The sequence below is a fragment of the Schistocerca serialis genome, chromosome 3 (genome assembly GCF_023864345.2).
Source record: "Schistocerca serialis cubense isolate TAMUIC-IGC-003099 chromosome 3, iqSchSeri2.2, whole genome shotgun sequence".
NCBI classification, from domain to species: domain Eukaryota; kingdom Metazoa; phylum Arthropoda; class Insecta; order Orthoptera; family Acrididae; genus Schistocerca; species Schistocerca serialis.
This window is the reverse complement of record NC_064640.1, coordinates 1,014,252,120-1,014,276,255: the sequence shown is the minus strand read 5'-3', so window position 1 is coordinate 1,014,276,255 and position 24,136 is coordinate 1,014,252,120. Positions and strand designations below refer to the sequence as shown.

The 24,136-nt window shown below is 37.7% G+C and overlaps 1 protein-coding gene across 7 annotated transcripts in view; it reads left to right on the top strand.

Annotated features, from left to right (window-relative positions):
- LOC126471475 (protein Malvolio) overlaps positions 1 to 20,652 on the top strand; it is a 393,678-nt gene extending 373,026 nt beyond the window's left edge. For 4 of the 7 annotated variants that reach the window (XM_050099674.1, XM_050099678.1, XM_050099676.1 and 1 more), the window contains one exon: positions 18,643 to 20,652. In XM_050099674.1, the coding sequence (XP_049955631.1) occupies positions 18,643 to 18,718 (76 nt within the window). In that variant the 3' untranslated portion in view covers positions 18,719 to 20,652. Of the gene's footprint in view, positions 1 to 7,550; positions 7,743 to 18,642 lie in introns of all 7 variants that reach the window. The other 3 variants (XM_050099673.1, XM_050099671.1, XM_050099677.1) reach the window with 2 other exon arrangements.
- Positions 20,653 to 24,136: the final 3,484 nt, after the last annotated feature.

Here is a 24,136-nt window from a genome sequence, read left to right as displayed (position 1 = left end):
CAATTAGGCCAAACAGCCATTTACTGTGTTTTATCATTATCAATATTACTCACTAAGTACACAAAAGGACAACATAAACACTGTACAAATTTTTATTTGTTTACTTATTTTATCTGAATATGACAGTATTGAAATGATTTGAGTGTCTGAAAATTGCCGTGTCTTGAAACACATTCAAACCAGCAATCTCCATCTTACTGCCTTTGTCCGATCTCTACATCTACATCTATACCCTGAAAACCACTGTGTAGTGCATAGCAGAGGGCACATCCCATTGTGCAAGTTATTAGGATTTTTCCCTGTTCCATTCAGGTACTGAGTTTGGGAAGATCATTTTTTAAATGCCTCTGTGTGTACTGTAATTAATCTAATCTTGTTCTCACAATCCTTATGTGAGTGATAAGTAGGAGGTTGTAGTATATTCCTAGAATCATAGTTTTGTAAGTAGGCTTTCTTGAGATAGTTTATGTCCATCTTCAAGAGTCTGCCAATTCAGGTTCTTTAGCATCTCTGTGACATTCTCCCACAAGTCAAATATTCATGTTGTGCTTCTCTATATATATATATTTAATATCTCCTGTTAGTCCTGTGTGGTATGGATTTTACACATTTGAGCCAAATATTCCAGAATGGGTTGCATGAATGATTTGTAAGCAGTCTCCTTTGTAGACCAATGGCATTTTCCCAGTATTCAGCCAATAAACCAAAGTCTATCACCTGCTTTACCCATGACTGAGTCTATGTGATCATTACATTTTGTACCCCTACAAAGTATTACATCTGGGTATTTGTAAGTGTCGGCCAATTCCAATGGTGACTCATTGATATTATGGTCCTGGGATACAACATTTCTTTCATTTTGTGAAGTACACAGTTTTACATTCCTGAATATTTAATGCAAGTTGCCAATTTTTGCACCACTTTGCAATCTTATCAAGATCTGACTGAATACTTGTGCAGCGTCTGTGAGGCAATGCTTCACTGTAGATAATGTGTCATCTGCAGACAGTCTTAGGTTACTATTAAAGTCTGGAAGGTCATTAATATACAACATGAACAGCAAGGGCCCCAACACATTTTCCCGTGGCGCACCCAATGTTATGTTCTACATCTGATGTTGACTCTCCATTTAAGATAAGACACTGTATTGTCCCCACCAAAAAATCCTCAGTCCAACCACATATTTCACTTTATACCCAGATGATTGTACTCTTGACAATAAGTGCAGATGTGGTACACAGTGAAATGCATTTTGGAAATCAAGAAATACTGCATCTAACTAACTCCCTTAATTGTGTCACGAGAGAAAAGTGTGAGTTGTGTTTCACTTGATCTATGTTTTTGGAATCCTTGGTGGCTGGCATTGAGGAGGTCATTCTGTTCAAGATACCTTATTATGTTTGAGCTCAGAATATGTTCTAAGACCCTACAACAAATTGATGTCACGGATATTGGTCAGTAGTTTGGTGGACCACTTGTACTACCCTTCTTGTTGCCAGGTGTGACCTGAGGTTTTTCCCAAGAACTGGGCACAGTTTTTTGTTCAAGAGATGTATGGTAGATTATAGTTAGAAGAGGAGCTAATTCAGCCAAAAATTCAGCATAGAATCTTACAGGGATTCCATTGGGCCCTGGAGCTTTGTTCAATTTTAACAATTTCACCTGTTTCTCAACACCACTGACACTAATACTTATTTCATTGATCTTTCCAGTGGTATGAGGATTAAACTGGGGCAATTCTCCTGGGTTTTCTTTTGTAAAGGAACAAGTGAATACAGAGTTAAGCATTTCAGCTTTCGCTTTGCTAACCCCAATTTCAGTTCCTGTCTCATTTGCTAGGGACTGAACACTAACTTTGGTGCCACTAACAGCCTTTACATATGACCAGAATTTTTTTGGGTTTTGTGGAATATAATTTGACAATATTCTGCTACAGTAGTAATTGAAGGCATCACATGTTGATGTCTTGACAGCCCTGAATGTTTCATTCAGCATCTCTCTATCTATCACCCTGTGGTTTATTTTACACCTATTATGCAGTAATCCCTGTTTCTTTACAGTGACTACTATACTATGGAGGTTCCCTCCCATTGTGAACTGTTCTGCTGGATACGTATCTGTCCAGTGCATGGTAAACTATTTTTTTAAACTTGAGCCATACATGCCCCTGCACTGTGCTGAAAGCTTAAAAGTTCCTCATTGAGATATGAAAATACTGCTTTTTTATCTAGTTTACTGAACACACACACATATATATATATCTTTCCACTTGATTTAGTTGTCCTTTGTACTTTATAGTCATTGTTGCCACAACCGCATCATGGTCACAGATACCAGCTTCGATGTGGACATCTTCAAAGATTTTGGGTCTATTTGTTGCCATTAGATCTATTTCCGTCATGAATGGGGCTCCAAACTAACTGTTCTAGGTAATTTTCAGAGAATGCATTTAGTAATGTTTCACAGCATGTCTTGTCATGTCCACCACTAAAAAAACTGTAATTTTCGCAGTTAATTGTCGGATGATAAGTCTCCACTGATGATTGAGAAACTTATGTGCAAGTGAACTGAGGTTTTCTTTGAAGTTTTCAATTACATAGGAAGAGGAGTCTGATGGGGGGATAGAAGGATCCAGTTACAATTTTATGCCCATCCCTGACACTGAGCCTCCCCCAGTCGGTCTCACATGCAGCTGCAACTTCTCTCTCAGCGGATTTGTATTTCTTGTCTACAATGGCAAATACGCCGTCTCCATTTCCCATTAGCCTATCTTTTCAATAAACACTTAACTTATTCCCAATAATCTCACTGCTATCAATTTCAGGTTTCAACTAGTTTTCTGTACCTAGTATTACGTAAGCTTCACTGTTTTTTTAGGAGTGCTTCAAACTCTGGCACTCTATTGTGAATGTCTCGGCAGTTAACTACCCCGTAGGGGCATTTTTTGGACCTTACTCTTATACTACTGGGTAACCTACAGGTGACGTTATCTGGACTGGATGGAGAATTGCCTAATCTACAACCTCCTGTTCCCGGTTGAACTAACAAACTTTTTCTGTTTATTTAGATATATATGTCTCAAAGAATCGGATCTCGGACATATGCCTCATATAGGGGCTAACTGCTGGCATATGGGAACTTTACAGTTCAGCTGTCCACTATTGATATAAAAATTCAAGCACGTTTCTTAAGTACTAGTTCACAAATGTTTATTCAGTGATACACAGACACACGTGGACAAACCCAAATTCGATACAGAATCATCAATTTAAAGGAATGTCTCAGTCCACTTGACCTAAGCAACCCGGAGCCACATTGGCTTAAGGTCAGGCCTAAAGAGCAAATGTTTTTGAATAGGTCTTCCTTCAGCCTGACACAACTAGTTCTTCTAATTGAAATATGTTTACTTCCTCCCCAGACATCAGTAAAGGAACAGCAAGCAGAAATCGCATAGCGAACAGTCGGTTGCCGTGGCTCACTGGGCACATTCAGTTCGAGACAGAGTAGTTGCTCTGATTGCAGAAGGCAGCTTTTCAGTTAGAGGAGCTAGCAGGAGGTACGGTGTGCGACCTAGTACCACAGAGACATAGACTGAGGACACATCAGGAGGACAGAGAACTTCAGTGTAAGAGCCGACAGATTCACTGTCCAGTAGTATGGCAAGACACCAACTTCCTCAGTTGCAGTGACACAGTTCTCTGAAGGCTGAGGACTGGACTGGTCACAGAACTCAGAGAGGAAAACAGTTTATACCGGCTTGCATTCATGCCGCTGCATCTGTACCCAGTGTGGGAAAATGTAATTTTCACTGACGAGAATGTGTTTTTCACTAGCAACGGTGGTCCGAGGGTGACTTTAAAGTTCACAAATGCTCTTGACATCGTGAAGAATATGTAGTGATGACAAGAAGAAATGGGCAGCTATTGGTTTCCTGTTGTTGTTGTTGTTGGACTTTCGTGATAGAAGCAGGAGTATTTCAGAGAATTGAGGGAACTATTAATAGCAGGCAGTATGCCCATATGATGAAGAATGTGATGCTTTTTTCAGTGTGAATGATATACAGTGAAGGGAAAAATGAAATGTGTGTATGGCATTATTGGCTGGGAGACCCCATCTGGAGTATGCAATGATGAGGACAAAACACACACACACACACACACACACACACACACACACACACACACACATCCAAGAAGAGTTAATCCTTGATGTGGGCAAGAATCGAACCCGGGCCCCAGTGACTGAAAATCAGCAATGATAACCACAAGTTACTGAAAGATCATTCTCTTGTGCATAATTCCACATTCGTTCAGCAGCATCTGTCCAACATGGCATCAACATCGTGGACTGGCCCCCACAGGCTTCCGATATGAATCCGATCGGGAATATATGGGCTGCCTATGAAACCGACCACCTACTCTCGTGCTCATTGAGATTCTCTTCTTGAAGCCTGGGAGGAAGTTTCTCTTCTGGCAAGTGCAACCGACTCCTCATAGGGTTAATGCCAAAGAGACACGATTAAAGTCAGAAATAATGAAGGATCCTGTACAAAATATTGGAGCACTGAAAACAGTTTACTTTTTCTTCACTTGTTCTTTTCCTTAATTTCCTGTCAGCGATGGCCAGTGAAAGATCACACAGTGACAGTATGGTATTCAACTACACATAATAAAATATGAGTTAGTTTTCCTATAAGTCACCTTTTTAATTGAAATCAGTTACTTTTAAATATGTTTTTTAAACATAATATTTATCTTTCATTTGCTCTTTGACCACATACTTAAAAAGTAATAAATCACGAGAGACTCTCTTAAGGCTACTTTCTGTTATTTCATCTGTCGCTTGCCCCCTGTTGCTACTTCCTGTATCCTCCAAAAAATATGTAAAAAAATTCTTCTTATATTTATTCACCTGTAATTTCCCCTCCCATCTCTTTCTCTCACTCATACAAGCTGTGGGCCGATCTTGGTAGGCACGCTATGCCTCCATTTGTACACCAAGGTGAAAAAGTCGTGGGATCATGATACGACTTAAACAGATGGTGGTAGTATCGCGTACACAAGGAATAAAAGGGCAGTGCATTGGCGAAGCTTCATGTGAAATGGTTTCCGACATGAATACGGTCGCACAAAGGGATTTAACAGACTTTAAATTCAGAATGGTAGTTGGAGCTACACGCATGGAACATTCCATTTTGGAAATCATTAGGGAGGTCAGTATTCCAAAATCGACAGCATCAAGAATGTATCAAGAATACCAGATATCAGTCATTACCTCTGACCCCAGACAATGCAGCGACCGACTGCATTCACTTAACAACTGAGAGCAGCATTGTTTGCAAAGATTTGTCAGTGCTAACAGACAACCAACACTGAATGAAATAACCACAAAAATCAATGTGGGACATGTGATGGATATATATATATGTTAGGACAGTGTAACCAAATTTGGCCTTAATGTGCTATGGCAGCAGACAACCAGTGCAAGTGCCTTTGCTAACAGCACGAAATCACCTGCAGTGCCTCTCTTGGGCTCGTGACCTTACCAGTCGGGCCCTAGATGACTGGAAAACTGTGGACTGGTCGGATGAGTCCCAATTGCAGTTGGTCAGAGCTGATGGTAGGGTTTGAGTATGTTGCAGACCCCATGAAGCAGTGGGCCCAAGCTGTCAGCAAGTTACTGTGCAAGCTGGTGGTGGCTCCATACTGATGTGGTCTGTGTTTACCTGGAATGGACTGAGTCCTGTGGTCCAACTGAACTAATGGTTACATTCAGCTACCTGGAGACTATTTGCAGTCATTCATGACTTCATGTTCCCAAACATTGACGGAATTTTTATGGATGGACAATGCTCCATGTCATTGGGCCGCAATTGTTTGTAATTGGTTTGAAGAACATTCTGGACAATTTGAGCGAATGATTTGGCCACCCAGATTGCCTCACAAGAATCTAATCGAATATTTATGGGACAGAATCAAGAGGTCAGTTTGTGCACAAAATCTTGCACTGGCAACACTTTCGCAGTTATGGATGGCTATAGAGGCAACACAGGTCAATATTTCTTCAGGGGAAAGGCCAGCCATTTTGTTACTCTGAGGCTCGATTTCATAATTTCGGTAAACAATGTCCGAAATTTTGCTGTCTTTTTCATTCTAGTGAATTCGTAAAAACAATAAAACAAAAGAAATGAAAATATGTAGCTTTGAACTCCACACATTCAGCTTACCACTCCAATATTCTAACTATTATGCCACGAGACACAGGCATAATGAAAGTCTCATTGAATACTCTACTCAACACACTCATGGGAGATAATTTTGTGGCTTTTATCTTCATTCTGAAACTGTAAAGTTATTTCAATTTTCTAAAGATGAATATGAGCAATTTTAGAAAGAGAAGTGTGTTAGTGAAACTCGTTCTTCATTCTTAAACACGAACAATAGATAGTGCCCCCTTGTAAGTGCATTCTTACACATTTTATAACCTCTGTGCCTCATATTTGTTGGTATCCAGATGCTGCTGTTGCAATTCAAACATTCAGTCAAGTTCATAATCTGCATCGTAAAGTAAGCAATCCTTAGCACATGAGGCATAGGTCAATACAGAATGAGCATTGGATATCTCACATTTCATGAATCAATAACCCACTTTCTCTGTATGACGTCATGCCCTGCCCCAGTTTTTGTGCTGTTAGTGCCAAATGATACTATTTTTATGCCATAATGTCTACAGTAGCCCAGCTGTTGAGTGTACGTGCGCCATACGTTGTTATGTCTGCCCCATGTTGACTGACTTCAATCAGCATGCCAGTAACAAATCTACTTATGTCATTAACAACAGCTGATGACCACATTACCATCAAGAGTAAGTCCTGCAACAATGGTATTTTAACCTACACCTCTGGCATAATATAACATCAAATCTTGTAAATACATGGATGTTAACAAATGGCAGATCTTGAGTGTACATTCTGTTAATCTCATATCATGTTTTTATCAGTACATTGTTTTATGCTTTGTAGATGCTCGGATATGGCACATGTCAAAACTACAACAGTGAAATAAGAACAGTAACATCTAAAAGCAGATATAATGTCATTAAAAAAATTATAGCAGCTGTTGACCCATGTAAAAAGAAATTAGTACTACTGCAGTAGTTTGCAGGGTTGTCACTACAGAAAGCTATTAACTAAGAACATCTGCTGTAAGTGAAACATTGGGAGTTGAGCTTTTTGGAAAGTGATTTGAATCATGAAATTATGCCAGATTTTTGCAAAATATATAGCATCTGATAACCACCATTCTATAACAGTGAAGATATCACTGGAAATGATTGCTGTGTTTTCACTCATAAAGTGAGTGTTAACCTATATTAATGACCTTCAAATGGGAAATTATGAATAGTAATTTCAAATGGACCAGTTTTGCCTGAGACACATGCTTAATATCTAAAACTGGCAGTTCTTTATTGTAAATTCACAAAAATTTTTTTTCATTTCTATATTAATAAGATTCATTTCTTACTAACTTTTACTTTATTCTTTCTTTTAGTACTGCTGAAGCATCTGAATAATTAAAATGTTACCTTAACAACTTGTGGTGAACTGAAAGGTTATGCACAAGTCTGCAGCCCACATCAAATTTTCATCGTGTGCTGTCCACTCTTTCCAGTCTTCATCTCGTACAACTTTTTTAATATGTGATGTGGCCATAAATGTAATGCAGTGTTTTCGTCTCACCAATGTAAGTTACGTTTGAAGAAAACAACTGATGAATATATACGTTTTTTCCCGCATATCTCTCTCTCTCTCTCTCTCTCTCTCTCTCTCTCTCTCTCTCTGTGTGTGTGTGTGTGTGTGTGTGTGTGTGTGTGTGTGTGTGTGTGTGTGTGTGTGATCATTTGGATAATTTGTCAGTCCTGTCTTTAGTGGCCTGAGTGTAGATGTGTGTAGATGTGTGATGCTGCAGAAAGGAAGACAGGAAAATTAGATATTAGATTGGTTTTGACAATATCCAGAAGAGTACACAAATTGATTACAGAATTTTAGTACTCACAGATGAATACAAATGAAAACACTACAATAGTGGTATGGTCCAGAGTAACACTTTCACTGTTTGTGTAGAGGTAATAAGAATGGGAAAGCCTAAGAAGCAAGTGTAAAAGATATAGTGCATATAAATGAAATACCAATTTATTAACTGTAACATAAGGAAAATGGACTCGAGAAAACTATTAAGTTGTGAGACGCTATTGCTGGACAGTACTTACCTTTGTTCCTGTTACACTGAATGAAATGCTGATTTTTTTTTTCCCCCCCTCTCTTGTCATGGCGTGGTTGCTGACACTCGTGTTGTGTGAATTCACATGACTGGAAAGATGAAACCATGTTTCATTACTCATGATGTTATGGAAAGAGTCTAACAAACCATCATTGATGTTATTCAAAGCAATGCTCAGTAATCGACACATTTCTGACTGTCATTGTCCCATAACTGCTGCAGACCCATCATATGATATGGCAACTCCTCCTACTTACATGTGCCTATTGGGCCAGTTTATGTGTAGACTTCTTTGGGCTCTGAATAATTCCTCAGAAAATGTCTGCAATAAATTTTGGTGTGCAAACTGAAGGAATTCTTTGTCATTTTACCTTTGGCACAGATCCATAGGTGCATCAATTTTCATGGAATCTGTATTGCTGTCTGTGCTGCTAGTCCTTTATCCAGTTACTTGACCCAAAAATTTTGCGAGTTTCCTTAATTGATCTTTCTTTCACATATGCTTCCACAATTTCAATTCTTTCTTGCATCAAGAAAGGTATTGTGCTGACCACAAAGAGAAATTTCTAACTTCACTGATGAAATAAACTGAAATGCTGACAGAAGAATGCTAACAATTTCTGCATAAAACTGGCCATTGTTGTAGCTGTTTCCTCTATTTAAGAAGTCAAAATATTGAATTCACATTCAAAGGAGAGGTGGGCTACTTCTAACTGTGCCACCCATTAGATCCTGACCTAAAATTCGTTGTCTGATATCTGCTCAGAGGGTAAGTTCCCCTCACCTAAAAATCTGTGATTTGCCATCTTTACATATTTTGAAATGTAGACTCTATTTTTGCCAAAATTCACATTTATTTTGGACAAAATTTGCATCATTTTTGGCAAAATTAACGTCAAAACATTGTTCATTTGTAAATGATTAGACATACTACAAATTTAAATAGTTGTCACACTAAGTGACCTTGAGATGAAGCCTTAGTACTTTGAAATTGACTATTAAAATAATGGTGATTGGGGAACTTTTTGATTTGAATGTTTGCTTTTGTAAAAACTTTGTTTTTTTCTGATATGGTCGTCACTTGTTTTCATTATTTGACTCTGTTTAAGCTTTTGACGACTGATTGTTTCTGTTGAGAAGCATCAGCATTTTTCCACCTGTGAACAGAGTGCTTCTCTGATTTGCAGTGTTTCTCAACATTATTTTTATTTTCCCACATATTTGATAGTTACAAAATCTGCAGAATATTGATTGTGACCTCTCATAACCATGCAACCCCTACTTGATGGCTTGCAGCTTATGTATGTAGATGTAGATGGTAATGGAGGTAGAACCAACAAGGTACTCTGCATAGAAGTAGAACTGAAAATAACTCTGTTCATGTGTTTGGCAGAGATTTGCAGCATGTTCAAAATACATTGACAAGTTTGATTTTCTGTTCTGTTCAGTGCAGAGTGCAGACACTACAAACTGGCAGTTGGCTGCAAGCATAAACAAACTAGAATTATTCATCACCACCAAAGGAGAGAGGAGCATTGTGGGTAAATGAGCCATGCCTCCCTCTCGCAGCACAATTGGAATACACGTGTGTTGTGTGATCTGTGTTTCTGCAAAAAGCAGAACTGACACATGGTTGTAAGGATCACTGATCGCTTCTGGTGTCGTGAGGGTCATAATCAAACACTATGTTGCTCAGTATTAGTTTCTTCACTCATTTCAAAATAAGAAAAGAACACAACACAGAGCATTCAGTAATGGCTACCATGCAACTGCTTCGAGGATGGTTGTGTTGTAAACAAGGTGTTTCAGACCGAACTGGTACCAGTATTTTATACAACCACAGTTCAAAACGCCATCCACCAAGATATCTCTGCATACACCCATTAGATATTTTTTATGGGAATGTGTTAACAGCCTCCAAACGCATCCAGAACAGACAGTTTTCAGCACTAGATGCTAGTACAACTGGTGCTTCTTTTAAAAACCTGTCATATGTCTGTCTACCTAAACAGCATTGTGAACATGTTGCACATTGTCAAGTGTTTGAACAGTCTATAATCTGCCAGTATGTCACTGATCCTGAATATTTCTGAGCTTGCGTTCAGTAGGTAATATACAAGCCAAGCAACTAGCAGTACTGTGTCTGACAATGTTTCCTTCATACTCAGTTTTCAACTACTCTCATTCTCAAGACACAAGGACGCTATATTGCTGTTGTTAAGCACAAGGAGAAGTTTGACATTGCTTTGGCACAACAACTTGTAATAACAGATCGTATTAAATTCAAATACAATTGGAAAAGGTGTTTATCTTCTTCGTGAAATCACAAAAGTTGTACAAGAAACATGTTTCTAAAAAACAGTAAAAAAGTACAAAAACTTTGATAAACCATTCTGTGCAAATTGTACTATCCACCCAGGCACTATTTTGTGTAAATAATAGGCATCGCAGACATATTAATGTGTTTGAAACAACATGATTTCTTACTTTTACCAATGACAAGCAAAGGCAGTCTGTGACTAACAGCAGCATTAGTACCAGCTAAAGTAGTAATACAGTCTTTGCTTATTTTAGAATCAGCTGCTGCTAGTTCATGCTAAAAAGCAAGAGCTTTTCTTGGCAGAGCTTTCGAATTGAGCCCCGTTTCTTCAGCATTGTAAACATTTTCAGGAGCATAATCTTCTTCCCTCAGTAGACCCTTAGTTTGATTTTGAAGGAAGCAGTTGACGAAGATTCAGTTGACAGTTTTTCTCCGTGTTTGTGAAGCTAATTAACACTGTGTTCTGAGTTAGTGTTTTAACCAGTCTTTACTTTTGACTTAGTGTTTTAACCAGTCTTTACTTGCTTTAATATTTGATGACTCTCCAAGATTTTCATTAAATTGAATTGCCTTTCCACATAGTGGGACCAAAGATAGGTTCTCCTTGTGATCTGTTTTGTGTAAATCACATGTAAACAGCATCATCTAGCTCTGTGTTCATGATGCACTTCATAGTTTTACGACTTGTCGATGCGGTGGACTGAAGCTTAGATATAAAATCTTTGATGCACATCTTTTATTTTTTTTATATCCGTAGTTGTCAATGTACCAACCTTGTGTTCAGTAGACAACTTGGTTGCAGATACACCTAACTCTAACCTTTTATTAATCGCAAATTTATATCTCATAGAAAGGACAATACATTTATATCTAGGCATTTTATATTGCAAGTGTACTTCACGTGGCAAAGTTGACACAAGTGAACATAACAGAGTGCAAATGGTTACCATTGTAGCGATTCAGCATGGGGGGAGGGTGAGGGAGGGGGAGGGGGAAAGGAAGGGCAAGATCATAGTGGCAGGCGCCACACTCAAGTGAGAAACAGTTTGGGTATGTGTCATTTGCTTGACCGATGTTTGGATAATTGATGCTCTACTATATTACATGGAGTTAACACCCTCATTTGTGAGTAATTGGTCATCATTGTCAGAAATACCATTTAATACTTGCCTCCTGTTATATTGAGGTTTATAAATGATAAACACCATTGCTGTTTTCAGTAAGAAAGTTAATATTAAAATCACTCAAAATTATAGTAGCTTTTGTTGTAGAGAAAGCACAAATTAGAAGAGATGGTAGTTAGAAGAGATGGTAATAGTCGTAAGAAATTTCACGATTTCCATGCAAAAGACCAGTGTTGTGAGCACTGTGATGGCTATATTTGCATTTACTGCAATCCGAGGGACTTCAAAGTACAGTATTGCTGTGTGCAATGTGTGTGTAACTGCACTGATGTATGTTCTATATTATTTCTGGCATGCATTATAGCATCGTCATCTACACCCACATGATTACTCTGCAATTCACAATTAAATTCTTGGCAGAGAGTTCATTGAACCACTTTCAAGCTATTTCCTTACCATTCTACTCTCAAACTGTGCATGGGAAAAACACAGTTAAATCTTTCCATGCGAACTCTGATTTCTCTTATTTTATTATGATGATTGTTTCTCCGTATGTAGGTGGGCACCAACAACGTAATTTGTCATTCAGAGGAGAAAATTGGTGATTGAAATTTTATGGGAAGATCTTTCTGCAAAGAGAAATGTCTTTGTTCTAATGATTGCCACCCCGACTCACATATCATATCTATTGCACACTCTCCCCTATTTCATGATAATACAAAATGAGCTGCCCTTCATTGAACTTTGTCAATGCCCATATTGCACTACAGTAGCCCAGAAGAAGATGGACAAGCATAGTGTAGATAGTCCCTTTAGTAGACCCTGTTGTATTTTCTAAGTGTTGTGCCAATAAATCAATCTTGTCTTCCCCACAACATTATCTATGTGACTATTCAAATTTAAGTTATTCACAATTGAAATCCCTAAGTATATACTTGAATTCAGAGCCTTTAGATTTGTATGATTTATTGTGTAACTGAAATTTAGTGGATTCCTTTTAGTACTCATGTGGGTGACTTTGCCTTTTCATTATGTACAGACAGTTGCCTCTTTTTTGCACCCTGCAGATATCTTGTCGAAATCATTTTGCAATTGGTTTTGATCATCTGATGACATCGCAAGACAGTAAATGACAGCAGCATCTGCAAACAGTCTAAGAGGGCTGCCCAGATTGTCTCCTAAATTTACTGAATCCATGTTGACTATTTGTCAATAAGCCATGTTATTTGAGGAAATTCATAATATTTAAAAAGTTCTACTGGAAATCAACATTAGTGATGTGGGCTGTAATTCAGTGGATTACTCCTGTTTACTTTCTTGGACATTCGTGTGTTGTTTGCAACTTAGTTGTTAGGTACAGATCTTTCGGTGAGCGGCAATTGTATGTGATTTTTAAATATGGAGCTATTGCATCAGAATACTCTGAAAGTAACCTCACTGATGTACAATCTGGACAGGAGGTTTGTCCATACATTTTCTACTGTAATGCAATGTTAGACTGTAGCCGTGCAGTTTTAGAGTGTTTATTCATTTTTTCATATGGTGTTCTGTGAGACCAATTTTGAGCACCAACTAAGAGACCACTTGTCACTAACATTTCTTGCCAGTTGATGTAATTTTCTTCTGAGGCTCTGAATTTTCTGACAAAAAAATACAAATTAATTAACATCCTCAGTGACATCACTACAACTGATCACATCAGTTAACATTTGAACTTGGTAAGAGTCATCTTGTCCTTATTGCTCTTCTGTTTACTGAGACTATGAAATTCCTTGGGCTCATGCTTGATAGGAAATTTTCTTGGTCCTCCCACATGTCTTGCCTGGCTGCCAGCTGCATGCAGCCCCTCAATGGTCTACATGTTATAGGTGGTACTTCCTGGGAAGCAGATTGGACCTCCCTCCTCCATTTGTGCCGATCCCTCGCCCGTTCGAAACTAGACTATGGGTGTTTTGTTTATGCATCTGCACGTCCATCCATCTTACGCTGTCTAAATACCATCCACTATTGTGGAGTCCGTTTGGCCACTGGCACCTTTTCCACTAGTCCAGTTGAAAGTCTCTATGCAGAAGCTGCCAAATTACCTTTGTCATACCGGTGTTATGTTCTACTCAACTGATATGCATGCCATTTGTCTGCCATGTTCGGTCACCCATCCTATGCCTCTTTCTCCGATGACTTTGACTGCCAGTATGGGGCGCATCCCTCTTCTCTGTTATCTCCTGGAGTTTGCTTTCGGCTGTCGCTCCAGCAGCTTAACTTCATTCTACCTGCCACTTTCCTGATGGGTGTGAACCCTTCGCCACCTTGGCGTCATGCAGCAGCCCTTGTTCACCTTGGACTTCATTCACTTCCTACTCCAGATTCGATCTATTGTTGTAAGTTTCTCATCATCTCTCACAGCTTGGCAGTAGTACCTTTGTGTACACTGATGGCTCTCAGGCTGACCATGGTGTCGGGTGTGCCTTTGTCATTGGTACTGATGATTTTCAGTATCGGCTTACAGAACACTGCTCAGTATTTACAGCAGAGCTCTTCGCACGGTCTCTAGCCGTGCAATACATCCAGCAACAAAGGCTTTCCAATTGTGTCATCTGCTCTGATTCTGTCAGAGCCTCTGTGTGCTGTACATGGTCCATCCCTTAGTTCAGTGTGTCCAAGAAAGCTTCCACTTGCTCACTCTTGAGGGAGCTGCTGTGATGTATATGTGGGTTCCTGGTTACATCGGTCTGGCGGGAAATGAGGCTGCTGACACTGCTGCCAAGGCTGCAGTCTTCCTATCTCAGCCCGCTAGTTTTTCCATTCCTTCTGATGGTCTCTGGGTTTGCCATCTGTCAAGTTGTGTGTTGGCCACTACTGTTTTAGCCATTGCCATTTGTTAAGTGGTGATCCCCCATTTGACCAGTTACGTTCTCATTTATGTTTGCCATGCGAGTTATTGGCCGTTCAATGAACAACATGTGGGCTGTCGACCGCGTTCTACTTTTTATAGGTCATGGCAATGTGGTGAAGGACATTTAATCTTTAGTTCGGAATCTTGTTGTCTCTACGGCACTTTTTATGGACCTTTCTTCAAGAGGAAGCCCTTGCTCTTAGCTCTCTTTCCTTACATCGGCTGGGCTTAACGTGTAATTGTTTTTAACTCCTCTTTCATATTAGTGTTCTAAGGTTCTGACAAGGGTGCACATGACAGTTGTTATTTCACTCTAAAACAAAGTGAAGGAAAACAAACAAAACAAAACTTGATAAGAGTTGGTGAACTTGCTTACCTTCTGGTGTACTACTTTCCATTATTGATATGAAGCCTTAAAAATTTTTCTTTAAGTGAAGTAGCTTTATTTGCCCTCTGTCTCCTCATTAAACAGTGATGTGCTTCTGCTGCTATCATTGTTGGTGCTGCCGTTACTGCTCCTACAGCTGTTCATGGTGCTACTACTTTTGGTGGTGGTGGTGGTGGTGGTGGTGGTGGTGGTGTTAATGCTACTACTGTTTCTGGTGCTCTATTGTTATTGGTATTATTTCTGCACCACTGATATTTGTTGTAAAGGTTGTGTTAATATGTTCATCCTGTTGTAGAACTGTTTGCTTTATGAAATTCCTGCATTGCATTCACAGTGTTGTTCTATGCTTGCCTTCAGAAGAATACTCCATTGCAATGGCTGGCAGTGCCACACTGTCAGTTTGGTTGCTGATCATATCCAACATTTTTTTAATCTGGAGTGTCTTGCCCCTTTAATTCAGATGCATGACATGTATAGCTGCATCTCTCAAGAAAATCTACACTAAAATAGCTTATATTTGGATGAGCTTTTGAAACCTTAAGGAACTATGTGTTAAGTTTGTTACTTTTAATATTTAAGTAGGGATGGGGTCATGCCTATAGTGTATTCTGATCACTATAATACTTTGTTTTTCAGCTGTGTTCAGAGCACTTTTTGGGATGTTGACAGCACTATTGCTTATTCATTTCTGTACACATCATTCATATCTCCCAGTAAAAAAAAAAAAGTTATGTACTGTACTGCTCCCTGTTATAGTGCACTTAATGGTCATTCCAACCAACATCTCTAACTTGAAATTTATTGTTGATGCTATACACAAACAGTACACGGCATTTTTTACAAATCACTTGTCAGAGATTGCATCTGCTTATTTGCAGGAAAAACTCCTGCTCCTACACAGTGAACTAATTTTGTACCAATAATCTTGGAGTCCATTACTGGTCTACCTCACTGACACTGTTTGGCATACAAAGGAAATGTCAGCACACAAATAGACAAAAAGTACATAGAAAACCTCAGAGTTTAATCGGAAAGCATTCTCGCATAGGAAAACAGAAACGAAAAAAGTGAGGTACACATTGGTCTGACAAGAGAGCTAGTCAATAATCAAATCAAAAACATAACAACACAGATGAAAGGAAACACAGGAAACCAAAACAATACAGATTCCAGAACCCTGACAAAACTTAAAAAGGAACTATAGGAACACAACACCATCATCACAAGGGCAGATAAAGGAAACAAAGTGGTTCTCATGGATAAAGCGAACAATAAGACACAAGAGTTCATCCCAAAAAATGAAATTACAAAACTAAAATCATATCCAACTGACAGTCTCCAAATGAAGTTGAGAAAAACTCTAAAAGACATTGAAAATACACTAGACAACTATGAAAAAAGGATACTGCTGCAGACAAATCCCAGTGCACCATCCCACCAAAGCTGCACAAGAAAGACCTCCCTGTCAGAGTCATTGTGAATTATAGACATGGTCTCACTTACCCACTTGAAGGCACATGTTGAAACTCTTATCAGAAACCTATAAATTACAAGAGGATAAACTCTAAGAAACATCACACAATTGATTCATTGCATAAAAGACATACAGGTTCCAGACACAGCAACCTCCTGTAATTCAATGTAGGGAATATGTATTCCAATATACCACTAACTGACGCAATAAATATTAGAGAACAAAATCCTAAGACAGAGAGTACACTTCCACATGAATACACCAAAGGAACAGTGAGGTTGCTACAGCTAATAACAGAACAGAACTATTTCCAGTTCAGTAATGAATTCTGTTAAAAAAGTGAAGGATTCCTAATGGGATCCACAGTGTCTGGAACCATAGCAAACATATTTATGAACCATTTAGCATGGATTATATTTAACAAAATAGTGTCAAATAAGTACAATGTCTTACTCTGGATTAGATGTATGGATGACATCTCTTACCTTATATATGAACCAAGCAATAAAGTTCACCAGTTGCACACAGACGTAATTCTGTTCATTAAAAGCTAAATTTTTAATAGACAAAGAGCAAAATAGGTAATTAAATTTCCAGGACCCCATCATAAAGATTCAAAACAACAGCACACATTTGACGTATACTGAAAACCGACAACAGACACAATTATTCATGAGACATCACAACAGCCCAGTTCTCAAAAGCAAGACAGCACTTAGATTCACACTCCACAGACTAAACACAATAGCATTAGGTACAGACAATTACCAAAAACAAATGAATACCTTAATGCAAATAGCCACAAACAATGGGTACAAAGAAAACTTTGTAAAAAAGCTGAATAGTAAAATCAAGAAACACAAAAGAACAAATGCCCAGCTGTCACCAACACAAGGACAGAATCACAAACAAACACAGAAAATACGAGAACATGAAAAAACACAAAGTCAGGAAGAAACAGAAAATAGAAGATGGTACACAGTGACGTACAACCACACACACACACACACACACACACACACACGAGTATCTAATATTTTCAAAAAACAAGGCATAAAAATAGCCCACCAAATCAACAGCGCAAGTCAAAAATGCTTCCCAGAAACAATAGGAAAGACTGATCTATATCAGTAACCAGGAATATACCAACTGAAATGCAATACATGTGACAGAAGATACATATGTCAAACCAGGAGGACATCTGACACAAGATACAAAGAACCTGTAAGTGTATGGAGGTATAGCACTAATCATTCAACTTTAGCAGAATACTTACACCAACACTAACATAAAATTGCCACCAGAGACACAGGCATGGTAATCATAAGGATAAACAACAAATATACCCTCCTCACCTTACAAGAAAACTACCACATTCAAAAAACCATAACAGAAAATAAACTCGTAAATGACCAGACCATTCTGACAAACCATGCACTCTCCAAACTCGTAAATGACCAGACCATTCTGACAAACCATGCACTCTTCAAACTAATTGACTACTTAACAGAACATTAAATATACACTAACCCCCTGCCAGTCTCCTCACATACAGGACATTTTCACTAATTTACACTAGTGCATGCACCCTCCCATCCCCCCCCCCCCCCCCCCCACGAATTAAATAATAAATAAATGTAGTTTCACAGGCAGTGCTCACAATATACATGAAAACAAATGAACATATATAAGGACTGTAATACTGTCGAGAGCGAGAAACACACATAACTTCAGTTTGATTTTCAAATGCTGCCATGTGTATATGGGAAATGAAGTCATTTGACATCAACTGCTGCTAACAAGTAGGGAAGAAGCAATGGTTTGGAGAATGTGTAAAGCAACACTGTAAGTAATTTGAACGTCAACTTTTTAAACAAAACACCATTTTTAACCTGAAACAACCAAAAATGTACAAACATATGTATCCAATTTGCAAAATAACCACAGAAGATGCTTTATAAATAAAAGTGAAATGTGTCTGGTGTAAAATTCTCTTTAATTAAATTGCAGTAAGCCTAAGATGGAAAAACCAACAGCAACTGATTTTTACAGCTGCTGCAAAAGATGCAATGCGAACAAATATATTTCATAGATTTATTTCATTAAGTAGTTGCAAACACATTTTTATATGACACACAATTTGAAACTGTATTTTTGCTTTCAGAAGCCTCTCATCATTTTCCATCCAAGATGGTCAACAAGCAGTGAGCACAGTTGTTACTTCTAATATGTATAGTTAAATTATGGACTTCTGTTATTATATTAGATTTTACTGAAACTGTACATGTGTTTAATCTTTCTAGATATGTTTCCTTGTACATTATATCAGCAAAATATTTTTAAAAAGTACTTAAGAGGCACAGCAGAAAAGTAATGTAGCAGTCTTTATAAAAGCTATACATATTAATTATGTACCATTCAGAGTTATGTTGCAATGTTTGGAAAATTTTCCTGCACAGTAGTCATGCCGGAACTCTTTGCATTCTGTTCACATTCAACTGGTCTTATACATAGTACCAAAATAGTGACTGTAATAGTGAATGGTCAGTTTAAGGACAGAAAACGTAGTGATTTGCTCAGTCATATTTGTAAATTGAGTTTGAGAAAAAGGTAATGGGAGTGACTTGGGAAGGAGGAGAACCTATGAGTTGCACTGTGTATCCAAAATTAAGTTACAGAGTGCACTGTTTAACAACATATTTTGCATCACTCTAGTTAGTGCAGTTTTTTGCAACTTGTAATTAGCTAGCTCTATATTGAATATTTGAAGCACTTCATACTTCCAATATGTAAAGTTCTGTGAGGAATTTTTTATGTGGTGTACCAAAATTGTATCTACAAATCTGGGATAGTTGGGAAGTTGAAGACAGTTGTAAGGATGGCTGTCATAAAACAAGTGGGAGTTCCTTTTGTTTTTCATTTCCTCCCTTTTGTGAGTTCTTTTTATTTTCTTTTTTTACCACATGGTAGACTGACTGAAAGCCAGTCCCTACTTATTCCCTGAGGTGTGTCATTGTGCATTTTTATTGGATTTTAATGTGCAAGATTTTCCAAAAACTGGTGACGTATTAAGCAGTTTTATTGGCATTGGGAAAGGTATTTGTCCATCTCAGCTGTCATATTACACACAGAAATTTTATGACTCAGTGCCATTTGAAATTTTTTTTCTTGTGCTGTTATAACACAGCATAATAAAGCACTTTTAAAAAACATTATGGAACTTCATTCATGTCAGAAAAGAAGTATGATTCACTCTGCAGCTCAGTGAAATCTTGGCAGCTAGTCTACTCTTGTTCTTTTTCACATTTCTTATGTAAATGCATAACTCATTATATTTTTTACCAGTTTACCCACCATCAATTATTTTTACTGTCTCACTTTCTCTTGAAAATAATTTAGAAATTTCTTGGTTTTATTTTCTGTCAAATGGGTATTCATGTTACACTTATCTATTAAACTTGTAACTGTAGGAATAGTGTATATTCTGAGAATCCACATCTACAGTTACTTTCCTGCTTGCTATCTGAAGTTGGACAGTATCTCAACAAAGATGCTGTACTAAATGTCACACTAAGAAGAAACAAATTTGTTGTGAATTTTTCAACACTTAGCATTAGACATGTTGCCAGAGCTTTATTTTAGTGTGTTTCATTAAAGTATTTGCATTGCTTGAAGAAATACAGCAACCAAAAAATTATAGCTTTATTTTATGGAAGGATGCCTTTTTTGGCTTTCACCCATCTTCAACTTGTATATTACATTTATATCTTCATCAACATAATGTTTTTTTTATCAACTGAATTTTAAATTTCTGCAGCTGCCTTGTGCAAAATAACAATTTGTTTAGCTACCACATTTCTTGAATTTTCTATTTAAAGTTAATTGATAATTAGGTGTACTCATTTTTTATTCTGTAATTTGTGGCTCCTTTCTCCCCTTCATGTGAATGGCACAATAAAATTGTCTGGTTGCTGTACTTCAAGTAGTGAAATCCACAGCCATGGAGCTCAGTTACTATTAACACGGATAAATGAGTGTCTTTGAGCTTTCTTGAGTCTCTGATAGATAATTTTAGTTTCTTTAGAACATAGTGATGTATTTCATTTTATGTAAACAAATTGCTGCATCTCCCCCCCCCCTCCCCTCCCTCTCTCTCTCTCTCTCTCTCTCTCTCTCTCTCTCTCTCTCTCTCTCTCTCTCTCTCCCCCCCCCCCTCCCCCTCTCCCTCCCTGCCTCCTTTTCTCTGCACCCTGCTGCCCCCCTTTATATTGTTTCAACAATATAAAAACACATTGTTAAGATCTGTTCATGGGTAGAAACCCCTAATAGATCTGAAGTTACGATTTTTGAAGACTTCCTCCATGCAACGAATGGAAGCTGCAGACAACTAACGTAACATTTTTCTTGTTTTGTATCTGAAACATTTGAGAATTAATTTTAATATGATGTCGTATTATTAGTTTTCCAAAATATGCTGTGTAGTTCACAGATAAAGAAAGACTATTCCACCACTATGGTTGTAACAAAAAAAAATATACATATTCCAGATCTGTTCATAGGTAGAAACCTCTAATAGATCTGAAAAATACTGCTGTGCTGCAGATTCTTTATTTTTATAGTATACCATTTGATATCTTCATAAATAGATTGAGTCCTAAATAAATGAAAGATATCTGTTGTTTATTGCCCATCTAGCTGCTGGAACATTAGTGGGCAAATAGACACTTCATTGTGATTGCTTAGTAGAGACTGATATGTAATTGTATTCTGTCTAGTATGTTGTTTGTTAGTAGTATACATTTCATGTAGACTGAGTGTTATTCACTCGCATGCTAATAAAGTACTTCTTCACTCAATTAATCAATCTTAATATAAGTTGTTGACTGTTGTTTTGTTCATAATTAAAGAACTGTTAAAGATACAGAGTGTAACATCTGTTTATACTGTTTTGTAATGTGACAGGTATGACATAGGTGGTTGTTCACTGTCTCTGTGATTTTTGACAACTGTGGCAAAAATATTGCCAGAATATGAATTTTAACTGTAATTTTGGATAACCTGTTGGTACAGAAAAAAATATTGACAAATAATCACCATGCTACAAATGACAGCACATCTGAAAAAAATACAGTGTTTATTATGCATACAATTTTATGTTAAATCTCTGTAACTGATTTTAAAAAAATATTTTCATTTTATTATTAGGAGTATTTTTACCACACTGTATACCTGCTATTTATTTAAAGACATGCCTGTAATTACTGTTTCAAAGGAAGAGTGGATGCATTTCAGTTTCTATGTTTGACTCTCTCTCTCTCTCTCTCTCTCTCTCTCTCTCTCTCTCTCTCTCTCTCTCTCGCTCTCTCGATACACACAAAATTGAATTAAATAAGGCTGCTGTATTGGAGAAAGTGTGACAGTTACAGTTGATCTAAAGATGGGATATGCAATATCAGCACATTTAACTGCAGCCAGACCATAGGTGCCAGATGTGGGTGGGGGGCTTCATCTCAGATGTCATGCAGATACTGGGCTTCTCATACACTACTTTGCCAAGGGTACACCATGAGTTGTTACAATCAGAGAAAACTGGAAGAGAGAGAGAGAGAGAGAGAGAGAGAGAGAGAGAGGGGGGGGGGGGGGGGAATGCTGCCTCGGCAACAGTGTGTCAATGACAGGGATCACAGTTTGTAACACCAAACAGAATGGTCACAGGGCAACAGATCACTCGCAAATTCACTTCTGGATGACAATTGGTGAGCATATATACCATTCAGATTAACCTCCCTGCTGTATGGTACAGAAGTCTCTGCCCCATTCTTGTACCTGAACTAATGTTCGATGGTCCTGTTGGTACATGCAAGTGGCAGAGTAAGAGCACATAAAGAAACAACTTGAGGAAATGCAACCAGCTTACCAACATGACACTCATCAAGCAGGTTGTGGAAGTGTTTCAGTGTGGGAAATGTTTACATGCGATGAAATGAGGCACCTGATGATATCTTATCCACTGTCTATCACTGGTGAATATTATTGGAGCTTACTGTCTATCTGTCTGTGTACAGCACCCAACAGACAATTTGTAACTTCAGAAAGACCATCCACCACTTCATTGCTCCTTAACTTTGTCAAAATCAATTGATGAACACTCCACAAACATGAAGACTTATGAGGTCTCCCAGATCACATGATATATATTTATTTGTCCGTATAAATATCGTTTTCAGTGCATATATCATACAAAAGATATTGGACAAAAAACTCTCTTTGCCAGTTGGTTTTACAACCTGCAAATATATGTCATTTAAAGTTTTATAACAAATTGGATCCATATAATGAATAGTTACAAATTTCAGCATATCTTGTACACGAATTGCTTATTTCTATAATTAAAAGTATGAATTACATGTTTTCATACATTATATACTGAGATATTGAATAGAAGCTACATTGCAGTATGTATGATGATTTTTAAATGTATGTAGTCCTGAAAGATATTTTGTCTGGATAATCTGTTGTATAGTTTTTGTTCCTGCATGATATACATCTTTTTGGTACAATGTAGTGTTGCGGTGACTATAACATGTATGTCACTGTTTGAAATGGTACTTTAATTGTGGGTAGTTTTGTTTTGAGTAAAAGTGTTTTCATTTCTCATACATTTTTTGACATGTACTTACAATATGTAAATGCATGGAAGGGGTAATATTTTTAGATCATCTGCAGCTTGTTTCTTTTCTAATTATTACAGTTGCCTGTGATTCCCTGAAAGCTGTTATGGTCTGCTGTGCATTTTCTCAGAAAATGATCATTCCTCAGCAATGAATGTACATGAGCAAAGTATACAGTACTAATTGTTTCAACATTAGGGTGGTTGCAAAGATTTCTTACTACATACCTCATTTCTGCTGGCTTTGAATTTAGTGGTGTGATATAAGAACTCCATTTAAGGTTTTCTTTAATATGAATCCCAAGAAATTAATGTTTGGTGATAGGTGTAAAGTTTTGATTATCCATACAGCAGATGCAGTAAGATCTTTATTCCCTTCAATCATTGTCGTCTGCAAATAATACTGGCTCTGAATCCCTAACTTATAATAGGAAATCATTTGTGTGTTTGAAAAACCTGGTCAAAAATTAGCCCAGTGGAACACCATGCCTTAGTACGTATGGTTCTGAAGGGCGTATCTGGAATTCATATCTTTCTGTCACCTGAGAGTTATGTTTCACAGTTTAATCCACTTGTTTGGGATGCCTTGCAGATAATATTGTTCAAGATTTTTCGGGAGCACAGATAATTAGTCACATCAAATGCTCTTGTTAGGTCTAAGAAGAGATTTTTGTGTGTCCACTGTATTTAAGACATGGTTTATCAGGTTGAAAGTAGTAGTTAGAGTGCTGTGGCTTGAAGCATGTTGGCATCCAGAAGTATTATTTTTGTCAAAGAATGCATTCACAGTCATAAAAGGAACATTTTTTCAATATTTTTTTCAAATACCCTGACAGTAGATACTTGCAAATGAAACCACACTGGGTGTAGTTTGTTACAGGTGCTGCCCCTCACAAGACAATTAACCTCTTTTTCACTTTTACACAGTAGAAACTTGATTTCTTGATCTAGAACTTCAAACTGCCAGCATTTTGCTAACTATTCTCTT